This window comes from Antrostomus carolinensis, unplaced genomic scaffold, assembly GCF_000700745.2.
Source record: "Antrostomus carolinensis isolate BGI_N321 unplaced genomic scaffold, ASM70074v2 scaffold38971, whole genome shotgun sequence".
NCBI lineage: Eukaryota > Metazoa > Chordata > Aves > Caprimulgiformes > Caprimulgidae > Antrostomus > Antrostomus carolinensis.
In genome coordinates this window covers 1-12,787 of record NW_010292678.1, presented here as the reverse complement: position 1 = coordinate 12,787, position 12,787 = coordinate 1, and the positions used below count along the sequence as shown (strand labels likewise).

Sequence of the window (12,787 nt, the reverse complement as noted above, 5' to 3'; positions counted from 1 at the left end):
ATCCTGGAACAAGCATGATTCAAACCAGCCTTTAATTGAGCCAATAAAAAAAAAGTAGCGATTTAACCAAACAAGTCTTTTTAAAGTTTGGCTTTTGACACAGCTGAGGTATTGAAACTGTGGACTGAAGGCTGCAGGACACAGTTGTTTGGCACCAGCATGAAGCCCACTGAAGCCCACCTGCAGCCTGGGCTCCTGTGCACTGCTGTGACAGGACCCAGCCCCACAGCAAACTGGAGTCCTCCAGGCTCACAGAAAAGAGCCCAGTGTTTTGCAAGACAATCTCAGAGGGCATTAATTCTTTTTTAATTAATGACATCTGGCTAGCTCCTTCCATTTCAAAGCCCCCTTTGTTTCTCCCAGTTTGGTCTGCAGGCAGATAGAGCAGGGCAGCAGTCACAGCCCCTGCCCAGAGCCAAACACCAGCACTGCTCTGCTCCCACCAGCTACTGAGAGTGGCAGCTATTTACCTAAACTAGTGATTTTAAGAGGAAAAATGGAATTAAAGCATCAAACACCAAGATGTTTCTGGCAGCAAATGTCGTATTTCAGCTGTCAGGACTGTGGCTGCCAAGCAGGACACAGCACCAAGCCCTCGCCAACGGCTTTGTTCCACCGCCAGCTCTGCACCCACACCCACCCTCGAGGACAAGGGTGACAGCCAGGCACTCAGCAGACACCAACAGCACCAGATTATCCTTTTGGTCAGCATTTCCCTGCCTCCAAAGCCAGGAAGGACACGTTTGCTTTCCCAACGATGTGACAGGCTGGGAAGCCAGCGTGTGGCAGGCACAGGAGCTGTGCCCTGGCACCGGCTGGTTCGTGCTTAGCAGAGTGTGCAGCAGCTTCAGCACCGTGTCCCCCTCCCAACATCCCACTGAATAGCACCAACCCCACTGGGCTGTGCTGGGGATGGTCCCGTGGCAGGTGAGACCTTTCTGCAGGCTGGGCCATCTCCCACCTGGCTCTCTCCTCTTCCCAAGGCACAGCTCACTGCCAAGACCTGCGCCCAACCTAGCAGAGCCTCAACGCCCAGGGAGCAGTGTTACCACTGCATGAGAGCCTCAGCTTGGTGTGAGCCCTTGTGGGTGAGATTTTAACTCAAAAAAGAAAAGAGCAGGACAGTTTGGGAACAGAGATGGAGAGCAGGGAGCTCCACTCTCAGCTCAGCAGTTGTCCTGCCCAGACAGCGTGTCCTCTCTGCACCTCCCACCACCACCCCCGGGCTCTGCAGTTCTCCTCTGCACTCAAAGGCACAGGAGTCTGAATATCGACATGACCAAGGGACAGTGTTGGGCAGGGCCCATCAAGGCTGAGATGTTACCTCCAAGGATGTGGCTCAAAGCCCGTGCACGTCCCTCTGCAGCGTAAACAAGGCACACCTCTTCCTGACTGCGGCTGGCTCACCGACATCTGGAAAAGAACAGGACACCAGAGTTGGAAAGGCTTTATCCTCAAAGACTATCCAAGAGTAGAGGGTAATATTGTGTTTTGTCCTTCAGATACCAATTTCTTGAGCTATGCCTTGTGTCCTGTGAAGCCTCAAACCTCCTCAAGGCTCCCACACGGACCTGGGGCACCGCAAGATCTCCTCCAACTTTCAAACTCATACTCTGCAGCTTTCAAGAGGAAAAGGTTACTTGATGGTACTCAGGAAATACATTTAATTTACCTGGAAAACCTGCTGTTGCTAATAAGGACAGAAGCTTTTACGAACAGATGGTTCTAGAAATGGTCAGACACTGGTTTGCCAATTTTAAGGTAGATTACAAGCCTTTACACATTTTTCTGTGCAGAACTATTATGTCCCCACACAAGGCTGCTCATCCTTGAGAGGCACAGCACAAAGGGTGAGAAATGGCCCATTCCAGCTTGCTTTGCCAGAAGGACTGCTATTGCATTTGGGAATGGCTTTCACCTGTAGTTTTCACCTCATTTTTCACCTGCAGTCTTTTCAGATATTTTGAAGGCAGTGAACAGACCTCTCACCCTGGGAATTCATAAAAATAAATCTTAAAAAGATTTAAGATTTGCTTTTTGGTGACACTTAGTTTTCTTCCTTTCCTTTTGCTATTAGACTGGTCCCTTAACACACACACACACTCCCCCCTGCCTCTAATAGCCAGAAAAACAGGACATTTTTGATTCTTGGGCTCTGTGTCAGCTCTCCAGAGCAGATAAAGACATGGAAGTTTCCAGCACAGACCACTTACAATCCTGCCAGCTCTGGGTCTGTGTGCTAGACATTTGCTAACTGATAGGGGTTTTGTTTTAACTGACTCTGATCTTAACGAGCCAGACAGAAGCTAAGTACAGGCAAGGGACTATGAATGGCTGTTTATTTAAAATACAAACATCTGGATTAAATAAACTCATTTGGAGAAGTTTCATTACATACAAGGGGGAAAGCAAAGGGAAAAGCCTTGTCAGCAGCACAACCAGTGTGTGAACCCCCCAACAAGACAATCTGATGCTTCAGAGTCCAACTGTCAGTGCAGGGACTCGCAGTCACCTAGGGGTGGCCACCAGTCTGTCACCTCCACACTGACACATGAACCCAGCCCTTCACGTTATCTCACAGTATTAACCAGACCCTTTCATGGTAATTTATTCAACCTGGTAATTTGTTCTACTTGTCCAAATCCAACTGCTGCTTCTTGTCACAGGTCCAAGTTGAACTGAGGTTAACTGTTCTTCACTCAGTCTGAACCCCATGGAAGTGACCTATGGAACCAGTTCTTCAGAACACCCTCACACTGCCACAACCCATCACACCAGTTACCTGGAGGATCTGTGTCCAGGCTGCTGGATCTGTTTTAGACACTCACCTGTATGACTCCCAGTATGTCCCACAATGGCTTGGGCAAGGGCAGGGTGAGCATCCTGGAGCCTACCAGTGGGCAGAGCTGGGATCAAATGGGTCGTGTCCTTCATCACTGGGGGCTGAAGAGTCAGCTCACAGATGGATGGACAAGTCTCACAAGTCCTGACCCAAGGGGCACCAGCCATCCCTGGACATCTCACTGGAGCAGCTGCAGCAAGGCCAGCTGCACCTTCCCACCCACCGACCCAGCACAGCACTTCTGCCCCACACAAGGAACCACTCCTGAGCTTCTGCTGTTGTCTCACCAGTCACACACATACTCAGCCCAAACACAGTACAATGGATCACATTTAATACAGCAAAGTCTCAGCTCTTATCCTAAACTGCCATTATTGTTTCACTTGAACAAACTCCTTGGCATCAATAGGTGATTGGTGTCTTCAGGTTATACAACAAAAGCTGATTATCCATTTCCTTAAGACCAAACTCAACAAGTCCTAGCCCTCATCTTTGGCCACAAACAGCTCCAGGCATGCACAGAAGACCTAGTCACCAGCCCCCCCTGCTTGTGCCCTGCTCTGGCCGGGACCAGACCACATACCTTTGTGATCAGGAGCTCCAGACTCCCTTGGAAACTCCTGTTTGCAGGTGTCAGTGGTGTGACTCACTGCTCCTCACCACACAAGCTGTGAGTCTGGAGCATGGAAAACATATGGAGGAAACAATGTGGAAACTGAGAGGCTCTTCAAGGCAAGACGTGGCTCCTGAGATGTCTCAAGTTCCCCTGCTCTTGGAGTAGGTCTGCAGCAGCAGGGGAAGGTGTTGAGACGGCAGCTCAGCCCCACCACTGCCTGTGGGACAGCTCAGGTGACCCCACAAAGTCTCGGGGACATCCCTGTGGCAAAATGTCACCCTGCAGAACACACCTGAGCCCCAGCACAGGGCACTTACCCAGCATCTGCTGCACCACCTGTACGGAGGACAGCATTATCCCTCACTCCCTCAGAAGCAGAGGGAGGTTTGAGCCACTCTGGTTTCCATCTCTGTGCAGGGGCCAAACATAACAGGCACTGCTGCCCGTTTCTTGGGCTGCCTGGTCAGCAGGACTTCCTGCCCAGATATGGAGCTTCTCCTCACAGCTCTGCTCCAGCTCCTCAAATATGCTTAAAAGGAGATTTCTTTAAAAAAAATAGACACAAAACACAGCAAAAAAACCCCAAACCCAGTAAAACAAATTACTGTCTTAGACTCCTCCTATGCCCAAGCCCATTTGGTAATATCAGTGTTAAACAAAGAGACACTAAAGTTTAAGATAAAGAGTTTGAAGACATTTGTAATGCCTTTAAAAACCCTGTGTCAATAAACTGCTTGGAAGAAAAGCAAATTCTGCTCACCATGACCAGATATACAATGCATGTTGAGATTTCTGTTTTGGCTTTTTGTGTCTTATAGCATTCTTGCTATTAAAGGAGAGAGAGAAAGAGCAAGTCAGTGCAGAGGAAATTCTTAGGTAGTGAAATGATAGGAAATTGAGGCCATTCTGCCCACAAAAACATCTCTGAACAATCTCAGGAACACTCCAGTAATACCATGGTTCACTGTTATACTGGCCAAAGGCACCGCCATCCTAGACACTGGTTAAGTTCACTCAACAGTTGGAAAATTGAAAGCCTATAATGACAAGTGACAAGGAAAAAACCCCAGACATGGCTCCATCTTGGTTTAGAGTTTAAGGTCTCTTTTGGAAAGAAGCACTGAACTTCAAAGGAACACTGATCTTCCAAGGCAGGTCTGGTGAGATGAACCCCTTGTTAGAAGTTATGATCAGGTCAGGGTCCAGCTCCACCAGCCTGCTCCATTCACAGCTCAGCTGAGACTCCAGAAGGTTGTTCTGGTGTCATCACCCTCTGAGCAATCCAGCTCACCTTGGCCAGGGACCCTTTGCCAGTCTACTGGAGGCAGTTTGACAACTGGGTTTGTTGCTTACAAGGCAGCCAGTTAGGGGCAGCCAACATCCTCACATCCCCCACTAACAGCTGCTTCTGCAGAGAGGTTGGGTTATCTCAGGTCCTTGCAGAATCAGGAAGTCCCACTGAACATCTGTCACACAGATTAACCCACAGCAACGTTCTGCTTTCCTTTATGGACCTTAGGGGTTTGATACAGGAGGGGAATCATGCAGAGGAACAGCAGACCTCAGGGTACCTCAGGCAGCCAAGCGCGTGCCCAAGGGGCCGTTTCGCTGCCTGCAGCCTGGTCCTCCAGCCTGGCTGAAGAATTTGCTGACACTGCGTAAGGGAAGCAGTCAGGAGTCTGGCACTTGCTTTTTGGTGGCACTCAGTTTTCTTCCTTTCCTTTTGCTATCAGACTGCTCCCTGCACCATCTCTCTCCAGCAGTGCACAAAGCACAGGGTCAAGACAGACTTGATGAGTTAGTTTTGACCTCCAGCAGAAGCCTGCTACATGTCACGAGACCACAGCACAGACCTGGTTAAGTGACAAACAAGGTGGAAATAGGGAAGTGCAGCCATCTCCAGCTGCTAAACCAGTCACTGTAACAAAAGGATGGTAACTGGAGCAAGGAGATCCTTATCTGATCAGGGATGCTTAGACCATTCTCCCTTGGAAGACCTTTAGTTTTTTCCTCCTGCATATCCACAGGAACCTTGGTCTAGACAAAAAAAGAGCTTGTAATAGTCCTGCAGATGGGAAACACATACCCTGAAAGGCCAAGGTATCTCCTGGCAGGATGGTTTCACCCTTAGCAGCACATACACAACACACCACATGAAGATGCAGGGCAGCTTCAGTCAGAAGAGGACATCCCTTTGGTCAGCAGCTGTGCAGGCCAGCACACTGCAGCTGAGGGGGAGCAGAGCTGTAGGACCACGAGCCCAGTTGATGGATTAATCTGGATTTTCATCCTCAGAGGAACTCAGGCCTGAAATAAGGTTCAGAGTTTTGGCAAATTTGGATACTATGGTTATTAATCAAAGACTGCTGAAGAGCCCTAAAGCTTCCAAGAACATACACCCTCCTGCAAGAGTTGGCTTCGTGCAGTGATGGGATACGAGGCAGGACTCAGCTTGCTCCGACATGCTGTGCTCAATGCCAATGGAGAAACTGAGTGCCATCAGAGGAGCTTCAGGAGAGGGCTGAAGGGTAACCCCTCCAAGAACACTACTCCTCCTCAGCACTGCTGTGTGGGTCACCCACCACCCTCCAGCCTCCAAAAGGGCTTTTGGTACCACCTGCCCCAGCCACAGCTCCAGAAGGGACTGGTGAAGCAGAGCCCTCCTACTTCTGCAGAGGTTTCTGGATCCTGAAAGCACTTATTGCTCAACACCTTATTTGGAGGCTAAAAACAGCGATGGAGACACGTAACTACCTCAAGTATGTTTTCTCCTCCTTTTTAGGAAGGGAGGAGGAAAAGCTGGTTTCCAAAAAGTTACTACAAGTTCACAACAGCACTTCAGAGCCGAGGTCCTCATTTCACCTCTCCTCACAGGCAGATGCTCCCCCGGCACCCAAGGCAAGGTCCATAGAGACCCTTTGGTGCAGCCTCTGGAAGACCTCACGCAGCATCAGCATTTGATACCCTACCCCAATAAATCACAGCCAGGGCAGAAGAGAGCTTAACTGAAGCCAAGGGACCACAGGAACACTTTGGGTGGGGTTCCTCCAGCTGCAACAAATTTGGGAGATTAACAACTCTGTTCAAGGGACTTTCTCAAAGTCAAAGAAAAAAGGAAAAGTCACAGGATACTCACACGGGTGGGACCAGTGTGCTCAGTACAGTTGCTGAGGAGTTCAGGGATATGGATGGAGAGCAATTAATTTGGTGTCATTATTTGACTGTAATAGAGCTAAGCTTGCATAATAATAGGGAGCTCACTCAAACTTCTAAAGGATTTCCAACAACTGGAGGGTGTAAGTTTACATCTAACAGCAGATATCTGTGTCCCAGTGAGGGGAACGCTGCAGGCTCTGGGAAAGGACATCACCATCAGTTAAAGCTACATGGGCTGCAGGAGAAAAACCAGCCAAGCCCAACAGCAAGATATTAACCCATCCATGGGGCTGTATTTTAGTCAAGAGCAGGAACAAAGCAGACTCAATACATACAAAAAACCTCTTTGGTTGCATTTTCCTTCCTATTGTGGGTGCAGCAGGGCAGATTTGCTATAATTGTCTTACAATACACAACTACATGTTGCATCCAACCGTCCCTTTTCAGCACGAGTGCTGTTGCCTCTCCTCCAGGAAGGGTGGGCTACCTGGCATCCTGTTTGACCAAAGCTAGGGACTTCTGAACTCTCTCCTCAGCAAGTACCAGCAATGGGACACCAGCTACCAGCTAGAAAAACCCAACCTTGTCCATCAGTCTTACACATTGGGTATTATGCTGACTTTTTCCCCCCCTCCTGCTGATGACCAAACATCCTCCTTGACTACACCTGATGTCCAGTGAGGTCCAGTTTCAGGAGTGCTCAGAAGTCAGCACCCAGTACTGGGACAGAAGAAAAAGGACAAAGACAACCAAAAAACCCACAAACAAGCATCAATGACAGTCAAGCCACCCCCCCCAAATCCAGCCAAAAAAAGCCCCAAACACCAAAGACAGTCAAAAAGAACAGAGAAAAAAGGTCAGAGCAGCTGAAGGCCAGGCAGGAGGGCTGACCTCCAGAGCTGGAAACTCGGGGCTGTGCTGGATAAACTTTCCTGCTTTGTGGAAGGGGCTCCTTGGCAGTAGCTGCAAGTGGAATAATTTTGTACAAGGGCAAACAACTACTTTGAGATGTGCATTAATCAATATATACACTGGCTACTATGATTTTGACTGAGAACAGCAAGGATTGTTGTGATTTCTTCTCATTTTTATAGACAGAAAGCATCTACTGTAACCATGACCTGAAAGCAATTTGTTTCCCTGACAGATTCCAAGCAAACACAGTTATCCAAATTACCACGCTCATGGCAAAAAAAAAAGTTACTTACAAAGGACTGTCTTTCATCTGTCTATAGGATTGATTTATTTAAGTCACCAGTGAATGAGTTGGTATCATCTGGAATATTGGAAGTGCTTATTGATATTACACTTCATAGAGTAAGAAGTTTGTTGTTGTTTATTTTAGCAACATAAAGACCAGGGAAAGGCATCAATATGGGAGAAAACCATTTCAATGGAGCTGCCAGATGCCAGCCTACAGAACGACAGAGAGACCACAGAAGCAGAGCCTCTGCAAATACCTCGCTCTTCCAAGAGCACATAGTTGGCAGCATTCCTTTCTCCACTAACAATGTGTGAATTAATGATAAGAGAAGGGCAGACTTTGAAAAGTAAGATTAATAACTTTTTCCACAAGCAAGACAGTGCTTCAGACCCTTGGGCTTCATTATAAAACCAACCCAAGCAGTGAGTAGGTGCACAGAATGGGAAGAACCCAGCCAAATTTAATTAAACAGCAGTTGTGCTGAGTTCCAGAGTGCTCAGGTGAGTGTCTCACTAATTATCAATTACCCTCAGTCACCCAGCTCCATCCCTCCAGAAGGTGCTGAGCTATCACCAGGAATGAGAGGCCTTCAGGGCACTGACATGCTGCATTTTGGGAAGTGGGAACTTCGGTGATGAAGTCCGAGGGTTTGGAGTGGTGAGGTGGTACGAGTACAATGAATCAGGCTGCTCACCAGCTTTAGGCAACTCTTGCCCTTCCAAAAATTGCAAATAGCTGCCCTGAAATCTCTCCCTTTCTCTGAACCCCATCTTTAAATGGAGCAATAGCTCCAAGCTAGGACAGCTGAATACCTCTTTTCCTGAATGGCTGAAGTATAGTATTTCCTTTTTTAAAATAGGAAAAAACCTCAGCCTAAACAAATACTCCAGACAGTGCCTCTCTGCAGGATGAGAGGGATTTTAGAACTTGTAAACTGTGTTTTATGGGACTTGAGTTAGCTGAGTCCAAGTCCCAAAATAAGCTCTTTAACCCATGTGCTGCTCTATGATTTCATATCTATAAATACTTGCTCAGAGCTTAGCAGGTTTGTGCATTAAGATCAACATCTGTTTTTCCCGTGACAGCAGCAGCACTTCCTCCCCTGGGCTCCAACACGGTGACACTGTCCTTGGGACAGGACAGTCCCACAGCTACAAACCAGCTCCAACCAGGGGCACACAGGGCGATACACCCCCCTCCCCACCCACATGTCACCTGCCCCCAACACAGGGACCAAACCCTGGGCCATCAAGAGGGGCTTTGCAGAGAAGGGACCAACTTTTCACAGCGAAACCCTGAGCTTCTGCTAGCAGAGACTATAACCAGAAGCTGTGAACACGAAGGAAGTCTGCAAGGGTGTGGTGGTTTCACTTGGCCAGCACTTGAGGATTATAAATGTGCAGGAGACTGTTAATCTCAGGGTCATGGGTTTGTGCCCCACGTTGGGCGTAGTGGACGGCTTCTGACAATTAATTTGTTGCACCTTTTTGCATATAGGGGATTATAAATGTAAACCCCACGGAGAGAGAGTGCACTAAAGAAACCTAGCTCTGTCGCAGCTGAAAACCAGGACACGGGGATAAACAACGTTCTGTGCTCTAATTGCTAGAAATGGAGGTGCAGCTTCCCAGAGCGGAGGTTTGACAGCTTGTACAGGTACTGACAGCACTTACAGACGAGCAGCAACACGTTTCAGTGACTAACACAGCGGCTTTGCAGGCACGCTCCCTGCACTTACAGCATTTGCCGTACTTCTGGATCACCGCCTGCCCAAACCGACTGGAAGGGCAGAGACTTCATAGATCCTGCAGAAGACAACTTCTGGGCATCACCCCTGCTACCTGGGAGCCGAGTGCTGTCTGCCCCACACTGCGGAGCATCACCAGGCACCGAGTCTCCAATATGTTCCTCAAGTTTTCTGAAAAGCTCGAGATTGTTGGAATTTACAAAGCACAAGTCCCTGATCCTTAACAGCAATGCCATGCACATCCACATGCAGAGGAGTCCAAGCGTCCACAAACACTGGTGATGGATGGGGGAGGCTTCTCCCTCCCCAAGACCCCAGCTCACCCCAACTCCGGTTTATCACAGCAGCAGCAATGCTTTTTTCCTGTCCTACAGTCTGTTTGCTTTGGGTGTTTGCAAAATCCATGCTGAAGAACCGAAGAAAAAGTTAAAGAACCAAAATTTGTATTAACTGAGTAAACTTTACCTTGGCTTTGAACAGTGCCGTTAGCTTACTGGGTTATTTTCTTCTCCTGACAAAAAATGGACTGAATTTAGGGAGAACAGTACACAAATCCTGCTGCCTGCACAGTCCAGCTGAACCAGCTCCAGTACCACACGGAATGCCAGCCATCACGCTTTATCTTTGTTTCAACTCTCCATTTAGAATTTAATCTAAACAACCCATTTGCCAAACAGAACGCCGTCCCACTCATGCTGTTTTAATTTCCTCAGAAAGAATCCCATAATATGCTAGGCAAGACATCAACAATAATTAAACCCAACAGTGATTGAAAATCAAATTTTCAGAGCCTTGCAACAAGCCCTAATGAGTTCCAGACTCGCCTTCCCCAACTTGCTCAAACTGGTTGCTTGACACTGCCAAGCCAAATTAAAATTTGACAGTATTCCACCCCATGCCCAGAAAAAGTGCCCTTCTCGGGATTCAGGAAATTAAACAGTCGTCTGCTGCGAAGACGCCTGTTTGTCTTTGGATGTACATTATTCAGACAGTGATCCAGAGTCTGTATTTTTTTTTCCCCTCTTGTTTTTATTATGTCATTTCATATCCCTTTGAGAGTGCAAACTAGCTGGGACTTTTCCTTTTTTATACCACCATGGCTGGTCCCAGTTCAGGTGACAGGCAGCAGAACTGGGTGGACACTGGGCATCACACCTCCCTCACCCACGCCCGGGGGTCACGCTCGGCACTGCCGGTCCATGAGCAGATCTCAGGGCAGACCTCACCCATTCCACCGCAGACAGTCTGTGCCATTCCCCTCACAGATTTCAGATGACACCTTGTCCCTTGTCCTTCCACCAAGGGCACATTTTGGGAAGGTTCTGATGGTTTCTCCCTTCAGAAGTCTTTCAGTGCCTGGTGAGCCTGCTGATGTACCGCTGCACTCCATCCCCGGGTACGATGCTCGAGCAGCTCCTGGGAGATGGGTCTAGTGCAGAGATGGCTTTGCCGGGGCACAGACTCACTCATCCCTCCTTGCTGCCCACGTCCAGCCTTGTTTCCCCACTCGGGACCCCCTGCCTGGGGCTCTGGCAGGGGCTTTACCCCACTCAGCCCCCCAGCCCTGGGAGCAGCCCTATGGACAAGGCAGGGGTTGAGCTGCCGATGGACCACAGCCCAGCATACAGCCCACAGCTGCAGCTGCCCATCAGAAAGGGTCAGTGCTCGCACTTGTGGGATCCATCACCACTCAGAGCCTGGTAAGACCTTCCCCAGGGCACCCAAAGGTGCCTCCCCACATAAGCTGCTGCAACCAGGACCCCATGGACATGCCCAAGGTTTATCAACCACAGGGACCCGCTGGCAGAGGGGACATTGCTCCGAGTCTCTGAGGATGACACACCATAGAAGACCTTCCCAGCAGGTCCTCACCAAACCCTGGCCACCCCCTGCATGCCCACAGGGACAGGGTCACCCCACAGTGCCAGAGGGTCCCTGGGCAGAGCTGGGAGGAAGAGGGAGGGAAGGAAGGAGGAATCCCTCAATCCCACCTCAAAGCATCAGGTACTTCAGGGAGGACACACACAGAGCAGGAGGATCACAGGGCACCAGCCATCCAGACTGCAGCAGACATCAAGTCCTGCTGCCAAACACCAGCGTTTGCCCAGGAAAACCTGCAGAGAGTATATGGTTTTCCACAAAATCCAGCAAACAGTTGTTCTTGGGATCCAGCATGGTACAGTTCAAAGCTAACGGGACAGAGGGAGGTACACCTCGATGACAGACGGGCTGACCTCATCCTGCCAGGCAGGGAAGGATCTCCAAGGTCAGCAGTGGCAAAAAACTTCTCATAGGAGCTCATGGCAAAGGGTGTGATTCCCCACCCCAGGAAGGTCCAGAGGTGTCCCTGTGCTCTGGCAGACCCAGAGAAACCAGTCCCAGGGCACAGCCCTGAGCACTGCCTGGTCAGGGCCATCTGGCACCCAGAGATGGGATCACAACAATGTGGAAACCAAGAGGCACTAACATTGGGTGTTGAACTCATCTCCTAATTATGCTGTGACAAAGGTACAGCCAGGAAGGTCGTAAGAGCAGCTGCTCCCTGACAACCCATTCCACACGTTTTTTATTTAGCAATTAAAATCCCTTTCCCTCGGCTGAAGGCCATGCCAGGAGGGTGTCTCAGTTATTCTGGTGCTTTTGCTCATCAAGAGACACTGTGGCAGAGCCCCAGGATTTGCTGGGGAAAGCAAGTCAGAGAATTGAGTCAGAGAGTCATTGGGTTGGAACAAAGCTTTGAGAGCACCGAGTCCAACCACACCTGTCCACTGCTAAACCACAACTCTGAGCACCAAGTCCCCGACAGCCCAAGCAGGGGACACTTCCCAGAGGGTCTAAAGGGAGAGAAGCAATCCCCACCAAGGACAGGAGCACAGGGCAGCACTGGGCTGAGCCCTGGGCAAGTTAACTTGAACAACAAACACAAACGTTTTGCTGAAGTAGATTTCTTGTCCAGAAATATATGTTATATATTATATATATTTCATAGAAACATAGAATCTTTTGGTTGTAAAAGACCTTTGAGATCATTGAGTCCAACCGTTCCTGTCCACTGCTAAACCATCTCCCTGAGCACCTCGTCTGCACCTCCAGGGATGGACACCCCACCACCTCCCAGGGCCCCAGAACCCTTCCAGTGCAGAAGTTCCTCCTGATACCCAACTCGAGGCCGTTTCCCCGTGTCCTGTCCTGTCCCCCGAGGATATTCATCACCCACAGAAC

At 49.2% G+C, this 12,787-nt stretch overlaps 1 protein-coding gene across 1 annotated transcript in view; it reads right to left on the bottom strand.

Moving 5' to 3' along the window:
- Window positions 1–1,413, bottom strand: part of LOC104531986 (LIM and cysteine-rich domains protein 1-like) — a gene marked incomplete at both ends in the record, with an annotated part of 2,228 nt that extends 815 nt beyond the window's left edge. The window contains one exon of the mRNA XM_010177056.1: window positions 1,325–1,413. Coding sequence (XP_010175358.1) covers window positions 1,325–1,413 — 89 coding nt within the window. The remainder of the gene's footprint in view (window positions 1–1,324) is intronic.
- Between the last annotated feature and the right edge of the window lie 11,374 nt (window positions 1,414–12,787).